This window comes from Phalacrocorax carbo, chromosome 17 (assembly GCF_963921805.1).
Source record: "Phalacrocorax carbo chromosome 17, bPhaCar2.1, whole genome shotgun sequence".
NCBI lineage: Eukaryota > Metazoa > Chordata > Aves > Suliformes > Phalacrocoracidae > Phalacrocorax > Phalacrocorax carbo.
Genome location: NC_087529.1, coordinates 8324739 through 8338058, shown reverse-complemented (window position 1 = coordinate 8338058; position 13320 = coordinate 8324739). Strand labels below are relative to the sequence as shown.

At 46.0% G+C, this 13320-nt stretch overlaps 1 protein-coding gene across 3 annotated transcripts in view; it reads right to left on the bottom strand.

Annotated features, from left to right (window-relative positions):
* The window catches only part of AP2B1 (adaptor related protein complex 2 subunit beta 1), an 80640-nt gene that overhangs the window by 30150 nt on the left and 37170 nt on the right, over window positions 1–13320 (bottom strand). For all 3 annotated transcript variants that reach the window (XM_064467974.1, XM_064467972.1, XM_064467975.1), the window contains 2 exons: window positions 12157–12416; window positions 7525–7717 (listed from right to left, as the gene is read on the bottom strand). In XM_064467974.1, coding sequence (XP_064324044.1) covers window positions 7525–7717; window positions 12157–12416 — 453 coding nt within the window. The remainder of the gene's footprint in view (window positions 1–7524; window positions 7718–12156; window positions 12417–13320) is intronic.

Below are 13320 nucleotides of genomic sequence, written 5' to 3'. Positions count from 1 at the left end.
TCATCAGAAGAGGATGCAGGCTAGGAATCCAACCTCGAAGAAACCCGTACACTGGTATCTGCATACAGGCACTGTGAAGGAGAGAATGAATGATATACTGGGGTTCCTCAAGCTATCTGCAAGTCTTCCATTTTCCCTAGCTGTCAGGCCTTGGGGGAAAAGCAGAATTTAAATTTACTGCTTGTCTTGAGTTGAGACTCCAGCTCTCACCCGCCCCAAGCCAGAGGGGAAAAAAAAAAAATCTCACTGGCTCAGAGAATCCTCACATTTCTAGATTGCACCCAACAACTCCGCTCTGTGGTAGAAAAGATCTCTTTCTAATGCCAGGAGGCTCTAACTTGCCCCTCCTGAAGCCCCAGTTTACTCACAGGAGGGGTCTGCACACAGCAGCCTGCCAATCTCTTGGCTGCTATGCTTGGGACCATGCACTGCAGACGGGTACTGCAAAGCCACAGAGCAAGCTCCAAGGAGCTGGCAGCTTCACCAGGCCCCTACAGGCAGGGCTGGCTCTACCTATATAGTGAAGAGAGAAGTTGCAACATATGTACTTCAACAGAAATTAATGGGGAGAAAAGTTAATAAAGTACTAAGACAATGAGTTCCACATCAGACCTGGGGTGCGCTACCCATTGTAGCAGCACAGTAGTCCCGTACCACCAACGCTTTCTCCAATCAGAAACTACAGGTCTGGTTTACCCAATCCTCCGGCAAGATGCCCAAGATCTAACTTTATTCCAAACTCAAATTATGGAAGAGACCGTAACAGCGATGTGAGTAAGAGGGGAGGAGGAAGACAGAGGGAACAGGAACCAATTACCCACAAAGTCTCCTCTCCCATCTGGAGTGACAGGCAGAGTGCAGAAGGAAAGAAGCAGCTATTAGTCAGGCCTGAAGTGCCGCTGAAACAATTCCCCAGGGCTGGCAGCTCTAGTTAACCATTTCCATCTATCTCATGGGCGAGAAGAGACTCCTATCCGCAGGACAACATGAACCTGCCTTACATGGGAGCAGGCGACAGCCCCGCGGAGGAATGGATCATGATAACACAGCTGCCAGCCCTTCCCAGCTGAACTGCTCACTATGAAGGTGGGGTGGATGAGGGCTGCCACTTGGTCTCAGGACGGCCAAGGAGAACTTTTGGCTGGGAACTTGCGGCGCTGCAAAGCCCTGATCCTGAGCCCAAAGCTGGCAGGCTTGCCTCTTGCTGAACAGCGTGGAGCCTCTGTCCGGGACGAAGAGCTGCCAGCTTCAGGAGATGAGCAGGGGATCGACAGGGAGCCTTGGCCACCACACACACAGTTCTTCAAACAGGAATTTTCTTTACTCCCTCCAAACCCATCCTCCCAGAACAGCACTCAAGCAGCCACATGGGTTTAAAGAAGAGGCTGGGCTCAACCCTCTATCAACAAAAACAGTACTAACACATCTTCCTGAGCTGCATCAGCATCTTCACTTTGTATTAGTTGGCTCAGATGGCATTGCAGCTGCTCTGCAGTTGAAGAGCATTTGCCCTGTAATTTCAGCTCCGCGTAAGCAGTTATGCTGACTTATGAAGTGCAGCAGTGCTGGAGTTACTGCATTAGGAGGGTTTATTTGCATCTTAACAGCAGCTTGTAATGAAGTGACTCTGCTGAAGTGTTCATGTGATCCGGAGGTGTTACAATCTCTTCTGCAACATGACGTGAGGCATTTGGAGCTCCAAAAAAAACAACAGGGAGGGTGGAGCCAGGGACAGAAGCTGCAACAACCAGCTGCCCAGCAACTGCTTTGCCTAGTGCCCATAGCATAGCCAGGGCTTTCAGAGCAGCTATGCATTTCATGGGTTAACAGGGGACAATTGCTGACTCCTCCCTCCCTTGTACACCCCACACCAAGAATTAAGCATCACTGCTCAAGGAGCCAGATGAAAGCATGCACTGAGTAACACAGCAGCAAGGAACACAAGGCATTTGCCCAACAAGAATCAGGCTACGGGACTGACTGAAATGCTGAGAGCTCAGTTGCTAGCAGGCTACTTGATCTGGGCTAATCCTGTTAGAGACATCTTAACTGCAGAGCAGATCATGCATGGTCTGCATCTTCTGACCTCCTGATGGGCTGCAGATATCTCACTGCAGACTCCGCTGTGGCTCACACAGAGGCATTTTCAGTACCTCGTTTGCTGCCTGGTTTATGTGTCTGTTTTCATGCCACCAAGCCAGGCTTGCATAGCAGAAGGGCTACTATCCAAACCAAGGACAGCTGTGGCAAAGGTGGAGGAGAACAGGATTGCCAATACTACAGCCACCAGTTTCAGTAGCACTTACTGCTAATGCTTCACCTTGCTGAATAATTTCCATCAGCAAACGAAACTAAGTACTATCCATTTTCATTTTCTGAAGTGTAAAAAAGCAGCTCTACAAAGCTCTTAGCAGTCCCATTACTGTTACAGCAACAAGAGCCTTAAATGAGACATGAATGAATGACACACCAGAAGAGCTCCTTTTCCTTATCAGTACTGCTCCAGCAATGGACATGTGCCCTTCGTCAGAAATCCTAGCAGATGTCCTTTGTAGCATAAACCTGAACAGCCTAGCTGAAAGGAGATGCTCAGCTCCTTGTTGGAAGCTGGAGGAGCACCCTGGGGAAGCATCACATCCCCTGTAGAAATGGATGTTGGGGCTGACCTAGCATAGCCACTCTCACGCTGTAGTTCCAGGAAAAAGGCAATGAAGTAGCCTGTATCAGGCAGGCACTCAGGGCTGCTGGAGCAGGGATTTCCTCCCAGGCTGCCAAGCCTACAGGCACCCAGAGCCCAGGCCACCCCTCAGGAAAGGATGAGCCAGTGCTCAGGTCTCAGCCCTCCATCACACGTCAGAGCAAGCACAGTAGTGGGACAGCCCTGGACCAGGCAGGAGAGACCCCCCCTACATCCAACCTGATTACATAGAGGGGCAACAGCTCTACCTAGAACAGCCCAAACCAGTCCAGGTGTTACAGAAAACTGCCAATATCCAGTGTTCATCAAACAGCTTTACAATGCAGGACATAAATCAGGCTGACCAGCTGCCAGCCTTGAATCAATAATAATCTTGTAGATGAGTGGCTACAGTATTAAATAAAATCCTTACATAACAGACAATCCAAACCTGTCCATTCCTACAGATTTACTGCTCTGCCCCCAGGTTTAAAGCCAGCCTCCTTGGCTCCCGGCCACAGCGCCCTGCTCCCATTAATCGCACAGGCTCACAGTGAGCCGTACGATGAGCCAGGCAACACAGCGCTCTCGTGCCCAATGGATTTTCAGAGCAAATGAACACACAAACGGGTTTAAAGACAAAATTACCCTGGCTCATTACAGCATGGATAGACATCCTACGAAGTGCTGCATCAACAGTAAACCAAGAGTTTGAGGGCTGCCTCTAATCTGCATGAAGTTTAGCCACTTAAGAGCCGGATTTAAGGGGATAAAGCATCAAACTCCAGCTCTCAGCACGCACAACCCTGCGTCCGGCAGTGTGCTGTCCAAGCAAGTTTTGCTTCTCCCACATTAGTGACTGATATCACTACTTTACACTGTGGAGCTGGAGATTTCAGACAGCTTTGTAACAGTAGGCTTGGTCACCACTTTACAGAAGAGAAAGCAAAGCAGAGAAGAACAAGATCTGTCCAGAGTGGCAAACAGGGGCACAACCCAGAGCAGACTCAGTGCTGGCTCTGTTCACTAGAGAACAGCGCTCTGTAAGTCATACAGCCAGTCTGCTCTGGTTAAAAGCAAAGCGTATCTTGTTCTTATACTAAAGGCCCTTTTAATCTTTTTTTTCTTCAATTTTTAACGCACGCCCAGCATCTGTGCATGCAAAATATGCATATTACATTTAATACCAATTACAGGACGTGCTATGGAGATAAAATAAGAGTTACTCACTAAAGAAATTAACTTATCAAGCAGCTGGAGCCTCACTAGTCATGGGGATAAATATGTAGCAATGCTGAGCAAAATTCAAATGAACAATATTAATTTGGTGTTTATCCAGTTTTATACCATGCAGTCTCTATTTAAATACCTGGAATAAAAAAACCCCGCAGTTTAAGAAATGCAAGCGCAGAATGACATTTGCTGTGGAAGTCAATGCTGCTGTTGACTTTTCTGGGGTAGTCCTGTTGGGATTTTCACTGCAAGAGCATCCCTCTGAAGGCAGGCGCCCCCTCCAAAGAGGAGGCATTATCAAATACACAAGAGCTACAAGAAGTGTCTAAGGGGATCAACATGTGACAAACAGGCTGAGATCCTGCCAGCAGCCTTTTCCAGACCTTCAGCTGCCTTTGAGACACTCACAGTACTGACGCAATCTCACCATCACAGCAAGAGACCGTGATTTCACACGTCAACTCAAGCACATCCCAAACCATTTTCTTCCACTGTGAGAAAGGCTTATTTAGGCTTTTTTACATATCAAACAGTTGCCTAGAAAATGGAGTGTGGTTTGGGGTTGCTCTACTCTGACAGTAGAGCAACTTAGGTCCCTGCTTAGGCCAAGAGATAATGCCAGATGCAAAATGAGGATAACATGCTGCATTCAAATATCTCCTGTTCCCCTGCCTCCTCTCAGGTCACCCAAGATCCAGAAAAGATCTGCTAGTGATGTGCAGAAAACATGAATCAACAGTAGAGGTGGTACAAACTCCATCACTGGGAGCCTTAAAAAATTATACTAGACAAACTCCCGTTGGGAAAATGCATATTCAATCCTTCCTCAGATCAGACTCCAGCCACGCTTGGTTCCAGTACTCCCACTTAGACTCTTAAGACAACAGGAGGGATGGGAAAAGGAAAATCAAAGTGGCACACAGGAGTAAGACAACTGCCTCAGTGTTCACAACTAAACAGGGCTACTTTCTGGTAGCGCAAGGGCCCAAAGTGAAGTAAACCCTGCCTGGTTTGAGGAGGAGACAGGAACTGCTCACACCACTCCATGCTTCATGCAAGAGTACGGGAGCCTCAGTCTTCCCAACAAAGCAGGGGAAGAAAAGCATTAAAAAAGACTTTAGGAGTAATTGATAGGGAAACTTCAGAGAGGAATGAATCAGGCAGCAATATAACATAAAGAAAGTGTGTCTATAAGTTATCTGGAGGAGAAAGAGGAAGGGATTGCTACACCAACAGCTAGAATGCCTACTGATACACCGATAGGCAGACCACTGATAAGGACAGAGGAAGAAGATTTTATTGTAGTCTCCAACCCCACGAATTGACTGCACGAGCAGCCCAAGAGACCACCATCCCTGGGTCCCAGCTGGTTTTGATCCCTGGTGAAGGTGAAGAGCTCAGCCCTTCTTCAAGGGCACACCTTGGGACGCATCTCACCCCCTTACCATGTACAGAAATAAGGCATGTGCATACCTGCAGTTTGAGACTGTATTTCTGGCACTGCACAAATGTGGTTTAATATTAGCCCAAGATCCAAACACCAATCCCCTTGGCTAGCCATGCACCCAAGAGACTCTGCCTAGCAATTTAGCTAATACCAGGTTAGGGTTAACTCAGCTTGATACTTGTTAAACACATGCCCACAACAATAAACAAAGACACAGATCACATTTACTCACACACTAATTAGACTTATTAGGGAAGGAAAAGCCAGAGAAACAGAGATTTACCAGGAAAATATTCACTTATACATGGAGGGGTCAGAAGACAGGACATTTCAACAGCACTTCAATAGAAAGCATTCCAGGGGCAAAAAAAACCCCACCACTATTCAGATATTAGTGCTCACCTCATCTAGTAACTCAGCTAAGACAGTGCTGGCCCACACAGCCCGAGGCACAGCTACTCCCCATCCTGACATGTTTACTTTGTTAGATCACACTCCACAACCCCATGGATTTACTGAAGGCTTGAGAAAAATACTAAGTAAAAGCCTAGTACCATTTCAACTAACAGCTCTACTGCCAATGCGGGTCACTAAATTAAGCCCATTAATGCCAACTGTGAGACAACTCTTTACTAAGTTTTAGTCCTCCTGCTGTGTCCATTTATTTGTCTCTGACACTAATGAGAAACAAAGGGTTACTACAAGCGGCCTGGAAGACAGTATAGACAGGGGAATTTAACTCCTAGCCATTTTGAGCTGCCACAGATATCACCATTTTCTGCAATGCCTTACCACAATTAAAAATCCATTTCTTAGTGGCACGTCTTGCAATGCAGGACAAAGGCCACTGCTCTGGGCCCACTGTCTGCTTTCTCAGCGACTCCATCTTAAAGCACTTCCCTAATCCTCTATCTCCTCAGCATAAAAAGCAAGTCTCCCTGCTAAATAAGCAAACTGCTGTTTAGATGGCACAAAGGCTAAAGCACATCTGACCTCTGTGAACACCAATGCCATTAAGGGTTAGGTTGTTTCCAGTTCATTAGCTCACGAAGCACTGGAGCTGGAAATGTGTTTAATGTCTGCTTTAATAAGATTATGGCAGCTTAAAAAAAAACATCTTTGACAAATAAGGATTTGTTGCATTGGGGTTCATCCAGCTGCCTCCTACCTCTGTTATTCAGAGCTTGACTCAGAACTGAAAGCGCACCTAAACCAGGGCCACAGATAACCCAATCCAGCTCACTACAAGCCAAACATCGTACCAAAGCAAGACAAATCCACTCTAGGTCTGAAAAACACCCAACTATGTTCACTGGGGTAGTCTTACTTGGGTTACATGGTGCAAATATACCTAGACTGCTGCTTACCCCTGTAGGCAAGTCATCAGGGTGTTAGGGATCTGTGTGCTGTGCTCCACCCCAGGGGAACAACTCCCAGGCTGATGATTACGTTCACCATTTCTCCATGCCTGGCTGCCACCAGCGCAAGGCCACAGCACTGAGCTCTTCTCCAGTGCCACGGTCTCCGTGCTAAGTGATTCCCTCGATGCAACTTATTCCCAGCTCAGATCCCAGAGCAGAAGCAATGTGTGATTACTCATACTCTGGAGCCTGACCCTGTTAGTAGTAGATTACCTCCTCATGAGCAGCTGTGGCATGGAGAGGACTACAGAGTGCTTCCCTCTTGACCTAACTGCAATTAAAATGTCACTGATGTTAAGCCATGACATACTCTGGAGAACATACAAATGGGATGACACGGGGCTGTGGCCTGCAGCCCTGAGAGTTTTGCACTGAAATTCAGTAGGGTTGGGAATCGGGTGGAACAAACGCCCTCTTGAAAGGGAACCGGAATCAATTAAAGCAGTGGGACACTTTATATCCTTAAAACAAGTTTTTGATTTTCTTCTACAGACATAAAAACCATGGAACAAATATATCCATTAACCATGGGGATTCTACAGCATGCAGCAACATTCCTTTTATAGCAGGAAAAACCTGCTGAAAGTTGGTACAATAGCACTGGTTAAATCATGTTGGAGTTTTAGTACTCAACACTGGGAGCTCAGTGATCCAAGCATTACAAGCACAAACGATCAAGGCTTTGCAAAGATAAGCACAGCTCCAATTATTTTGCATCAGCTGAAGCTAAAGAGGATGCTGCTTACCAAGCTGTCCAGCCCTCCTCCCAGGAGGTCCACAGCACCCATCTGCATGGAGGACACTTGGGGAACATTCACTGGGGGTCCCAGGTCCAGGTTGAGAAGGTCACCCAGAAGGTCACCCTGCGATGGAATGACCTGTGGCTGCTCCAGGTTTGTAGTGGCCGTTGTGCCCACGGGGCTATCACCTGCATCAGTGCTATGGGTGGGAGGAACAAGAAGCAGAAGAGAGAAACATTAGTCACCTTCGGTCTCCAGCTTCAGATTCCCAGCATGGGGAAGCACAGCAAGAGGTGGCTCACGAGCAGAAGCCAGCTGAAAGCTTATCCTAGCAGCTGATCTGACCACTGCTGCGTACAAGGTGGAGTGTTACAGCAGGTGGTTCTTCAACACATGCTTTGAGCACAAAGACTTTCCATGCATCATGCATGGTTTTCAGCTCAGAAAAGGGAATCTTCATGTGTGAAAATCTGCCCACCTTGAGAACTGCAGACCCCTTCAAAACCATAAGCCATCAGTACTACATGGACTACAGCAATGAAAATAATTATTTCCCAGCCCAGAAGAAACCTATAGAGATGATTTTCAGGCCACTGGGCCTGGAGAACTACATGTAAACATGGAGAGAAAAAAAAAAACAACAAAAAACCCCCATCAGATTTCCTCAGAGACCTGACACTGATAAAACCCTTGAGCTCTCACTCTAACCAGTACAAACTCAACCACTCCCCACAGATCTGGATTAACCACCTGCTACTGACCAGCACCAAGCTCCACAACTCTTTTCTAATTAAAGACCTCAATCTAAAATTGATTTCTGCCTTCTTTCAATAATTTCCTTTTCTCTGAGTTACCAGGCATGCTAGTTACTAGTCTAGAAATGCTCATTATACAGCTTCCAAAATTTCTCATCATACGCAGTCTGGCTACCTTTTATATTCACTTGCCACTGAATTTTACAAGTGGGGGGAGGAGTAAGGCTGTAGCTCCTGGAGATCTCATTACAATGTATTTATTCTTTAAATCCAGAGATGCCAATACTTTAGATAACTTAAAATCTATTCTGTATGCTGTTGCCAGCAGTAACTGACAAAATTATTTCTATCTCATATTACTGCAGATGCAGCCAACAGGTAACTGCACACAAATGCCATGGGAATTAGCGCCCTGACAAGGTATTTAACACTGGGGCTCTTCTGTAAGGATTGCAGCTCCTGATTTTGAGTAGCCACGATTCTCTCCCTTGTCCTTACTCAGTTACCGAGGGGAAAGCTTTAGCAACAGAATATAAGCTGCTCCCAACTTCAGTGCCAAGAGGAGAAGTAGCAGCATAAGGACTGCAGAATGAATTAGTTACCAGGCAGCGACAAAAAGGGTTGAAAGCTTCTTTGCATTAAAAGCTTTAGACCCCTGATAGTACTAATATTAGTTGTCCTTTCTGCTTCTGCCTTCGGCAGGGAGACTTCTGAGTATGCCAAACAGCTAACTAAAACATTTTTGAAGAGCAAGTGGTTACCGTGATCTGCTCCCACCCCCAACCTGAGAACGGGGAAGAACAGCCTGTCTGAGCAGAGGCACATTACAAGCCGGTAGTGCACACACTTGGTTCGTTCCCAGTATATAATCCCTTTAACACTACACCTCTTCAGCACTTACTCATCCTTCTGATGGAGATGAAGCAATCCTTTGAGGTCTTGTGTAACTGCAGTTGCCCCAAAGCCCAAAAAGAAATTAGGAAAGGACAAAACTAAGTCAGTTTGTATGAAAGAACAGAAGACCAAGCCTTCCATTTCCTGCACAGAAAGGGCCTCTTTAAAGGGATTTGTATAAACAACTTTGCATTTTCTTTGAAAACAAAAACTTAATAAAGAACATGTGGGTTTTAAAGGGCAAAAAGACTTGATATAAGCTTTCTCCCTTCTAGTCTTGGGCGGCAGCTAGCAGCTGGGTTTGCCCATGTGAGCTGGAGATTTGGGCCTCCTCTGAGTTCAGCCTAGTTCAGCCTCCAGAATTTTCCCAGATGTTGGATGTCACAAGGGATGCACTGCCTGAAGCGGAATAAAAAATTTCCTGCAGCCACCTGTGTGGGAATGGGGACTCCTGCCAGAGTCTAACCAGACTCCTCCTCTCCCAGGAGCCCTGTAAACATCTCCCCAAATTTTCCAGCTGCATTATAGCTGAGCAGGAATGGTGAGAGCCACCACATGAGGAAACACTGCCAAGCAATCAGGAGATTTCTCCCCCACCTTTAGGATTCATCTGCAACTCTACGACACTTGGGCTCATTGAAGAGGCTGGAACATCTCACCATCTGTGAGCTGTTCAAATGGGTCTTCCTATAAGCCAAGAGCTGAAAGGAACCTGTCCTACACTGCTTTGAATGAAAATGAAATGAATCAAAATGCAATGCAGTGTATGTGTATTCTGCCAACCATAACTAACTCCTCCTAGGTTTATACCCAGGAAAGCACCACTCATCTAGCTACTTCTGCCCATCTACTCAAGGCAATGCTATCTTGACTCTCAAGCTACATTCATTGTGGACATCTCCACGCTTCTATGCTTCCACCTCTATCTCACTGTGCAATCTGAAAGAAAACCTCAGTGTCTAGCAGACACTCAGCCACCAGAATGGCAATTGCTTGAGTGCAGAAGTAATGAAGATAACTCCAGATAGCTAGGCAAGGAGGTTATCTTTCACTGGACACCCTTAACTTGCCTTAAACTGACCAATTTTCATATATCTTTTCATGCAGATTAGTACTAGAAAGAGGCAAGCCATTTTCTTAGTAATCAGTAAAATCATACTGGATGCACAAATTCAGGCTCCCCACAACCATGCTCCTGCAGAGCTGCTCACTGCCATTCTCACAGCTGAAAGCGGCAATTTGGAGTGCCGCGATATGGTACAAGGAGGCCTTGGCATCAGCTTGTAAAGTTTTACTGTTCTTTTGCTAACAATAAAGCAGAAAACCACAATATGGGGCCTCTTTATGAGCTGAGCTCACATCGGAGAAGCCTGGTGTGCCATTAAATAACACCACTTTTTTTTTTATTTTACCAGAGTAGAGTACTGCGTCACTCTGCAGCGTGCCCTGCCCAGCACCCTTCAGACATTTTCCCAGCTGTGGCTTCCTCAGCTTGCCACTGCCGATTGAGGCCTGAAGGTTTGATGTTGAAGTAATGGGTAATTTAGTCGTAAACACCACCAGGGCAACGTACAACACTGCTACAGTCAGAAAAGATTTGAGGTCAGCAGACTGTCTGAGCATGAGCTATGCGAGTCAGGCCACAAAGACAGTACACAAAAGGAGCTAATAAAAAGACCACTGAATTCCTTGAGCTGGCTAAAACCCCCTAAAATGTTAACTTCTGTAGTGACCTGAAATAACAGTGCATGGGAAGGCTGGTAACACTGGACACCAAAGCTACTCCCACCCCAGCTCATTTTGCTATTGAGGCAAATCTTTGACTAGGAGAGGTAGCTGCGGAAAGCGGCCACTGCTTTTCTTGTCCACCTGGTTTACTTGTGCTTGCTGGCCCTGGGTCAGTGCAGCCAGACTTGATTTCATAGGCAGGGAAAAAACAACTCGGTTCCCCAAAGCCAGTCATTACAGGAATAGCTTTAGTTGCTAAGAATAGCAGAGAAGTGGTGTCAGAAAATAGAAAAGGAGCAGCATCACACACTGATTTATCAGTGCAACAGCAAAAAAATAGCACTCCAAATGTCACTTTGGGAATATTATTAAGAGGTAAGCCCGGATACTCTGCCTCCTCTGTAAAGCACACATACATTTGTAATTAATATCATTAGTGCAAATAGCGCTGCTTACCTGAATGAGGAACCATAGGAACAGGCTCAACAACACTGCCACAGCCCAGGACTGCTGTACTGCCTGCTCTTGCAGATCTAACCCACTTCCAGAACTGTGATCATGGGGAAGCATTAAAGCTCCAGACAATAAGCCAAAGCATTTTTCCCCCACCTCCTAAAGGTTAGACAGAACCATGTCAGTCTAGCCATCTTCTCTTAAGCCCAGTCTTCATTGATGGGGCTTAGATGGCTTTTACATTCCACTTGCTTTATACACACCAAGCGAGAAAGGTAGTTTTACCAGTTCTTCCCCATTTCATATTCCAGCAGCAAAGGATCCCAGTACTTGCCAGTTTCCAGGAAACTGGTATTATTATACAAAAACAAGGCCTGTAAAGCTGTGCTGTTGCTGAAGCAAAAGCTCTTACAAAATCAAAGTGTATCCTTCTGTAAGATGCTTGGTTTTTACCACAGTTGTCCTCCTCCTGGAAGTATGCCCTTGTACCAGTTACCCAAAGCTTCTGCTTCTTTATTCAGACTCTCATGTCAAGAGGGCTTATAGCCAGTGTCTTTCCAAAAAACATTATAGCTTCTCTTCACACAAGAACTTTGATACTTCCTCTGTCTTCTGGCCCAGGATCTCAGAAACTACATACCCAGGATTAAATCCTACAATGAAATTGCTCCCTGAATGACTTGCAAGCCCCTACACAATTGATAAAAAAAACCCCTAGAGTGTTTTAAGAGATCCGTGCATCTTTTGTACTGTTTGCTAGAAAGAAATAGCCAATCCTGCCATTCTTACCACAGCTGCCTCAGCTTACCTTCCATGGTGAATTGGCAAGTGTTTGCGGTGGATCCCATGGCTCCCCTCCACAAAAGCGTTGGGTGGTTTGTGGTACACAGAAGCCAGAGACCCAATATGGCAGATCAGCTCATCTAGCAGAGTCGGCTCAATCAGATCGGTCTCTTCAGAAATAAGTGGCTTTTCTGAGAGGACCACTTCTTTGGCAGTCACTGGATCCGTGGAAAGAAGGCGCCAGTAGATATAGCCACGATCCCGCAGGTCTGGGTTGTCAGAATCCTGAGACACAGGTGTGTAAATCAGTCACAGGTTTGAAGGGGACCAACACCTGTAATCACTTAATTTTTCTAGCAGTGATTCTGCTGGTTTATAAAACCCCAACCATCCAGTAGCGACAGTCACCAATTTCAGAATGAGGTTTCAAACTGCTTTTTGTGATGAACATCCCAAAATCAAAGATGAGAACGGAAGTATTAACGCCTAGCTTCATGCCCAGCTGGTCAGGGAGCAAAAAGCCCAGGAATTTCATCCCACAATTGCCCCAACCTACAGAGCTATCAGCTGCTTTCCAAACTCTCCTGCCATTTAACATAACAGAAAGTGTAAGGAGAACTCCAAAGGGGTGTAGACGGGAGAAAAGAATGTGAGTCAGAATGACTGTCACATACTAAGAACAGACGTGCAGTACTGCATATTGTAACACAACGATCCAAGATTCCTGGAAATACATGACTTACCCAAGGGCACTGCTGGACAAAAAGACCCTGCAGAGCTACAGGGTGGATCTTAATAGGCCGTATTCTTCATACCAGGAGAGATCTTATTTATCCTGCCTTTTAGTTATCTAATGAAGTATGGAAAGATCCTAATGATACACAGTTGGGATACTTCATCAGTTCTCCAGCTGTCAATACCACCCTTGTTTTACTGCAGATACTTCTGCCTCTGCATGAAGCGCTAATTATTTCTCTCCTTTTTGAACAGCTCTGCCCAGAGCAGCAAAGGGAGTTGTGACAGTTTGCGGCTAATGTTCTAAGGAGAGGGAGGTGGTGTGGTTTTATTTTTCAGTGCAACATGTTTGAACTGTTCATGGAAACAAGAGCTGGGGTTTTTAATCCCCAGGGTAAATGTTTCTGAGGTTCCCCACCCCCAGTAAAATTCTGGCAACATATTATACACCTCA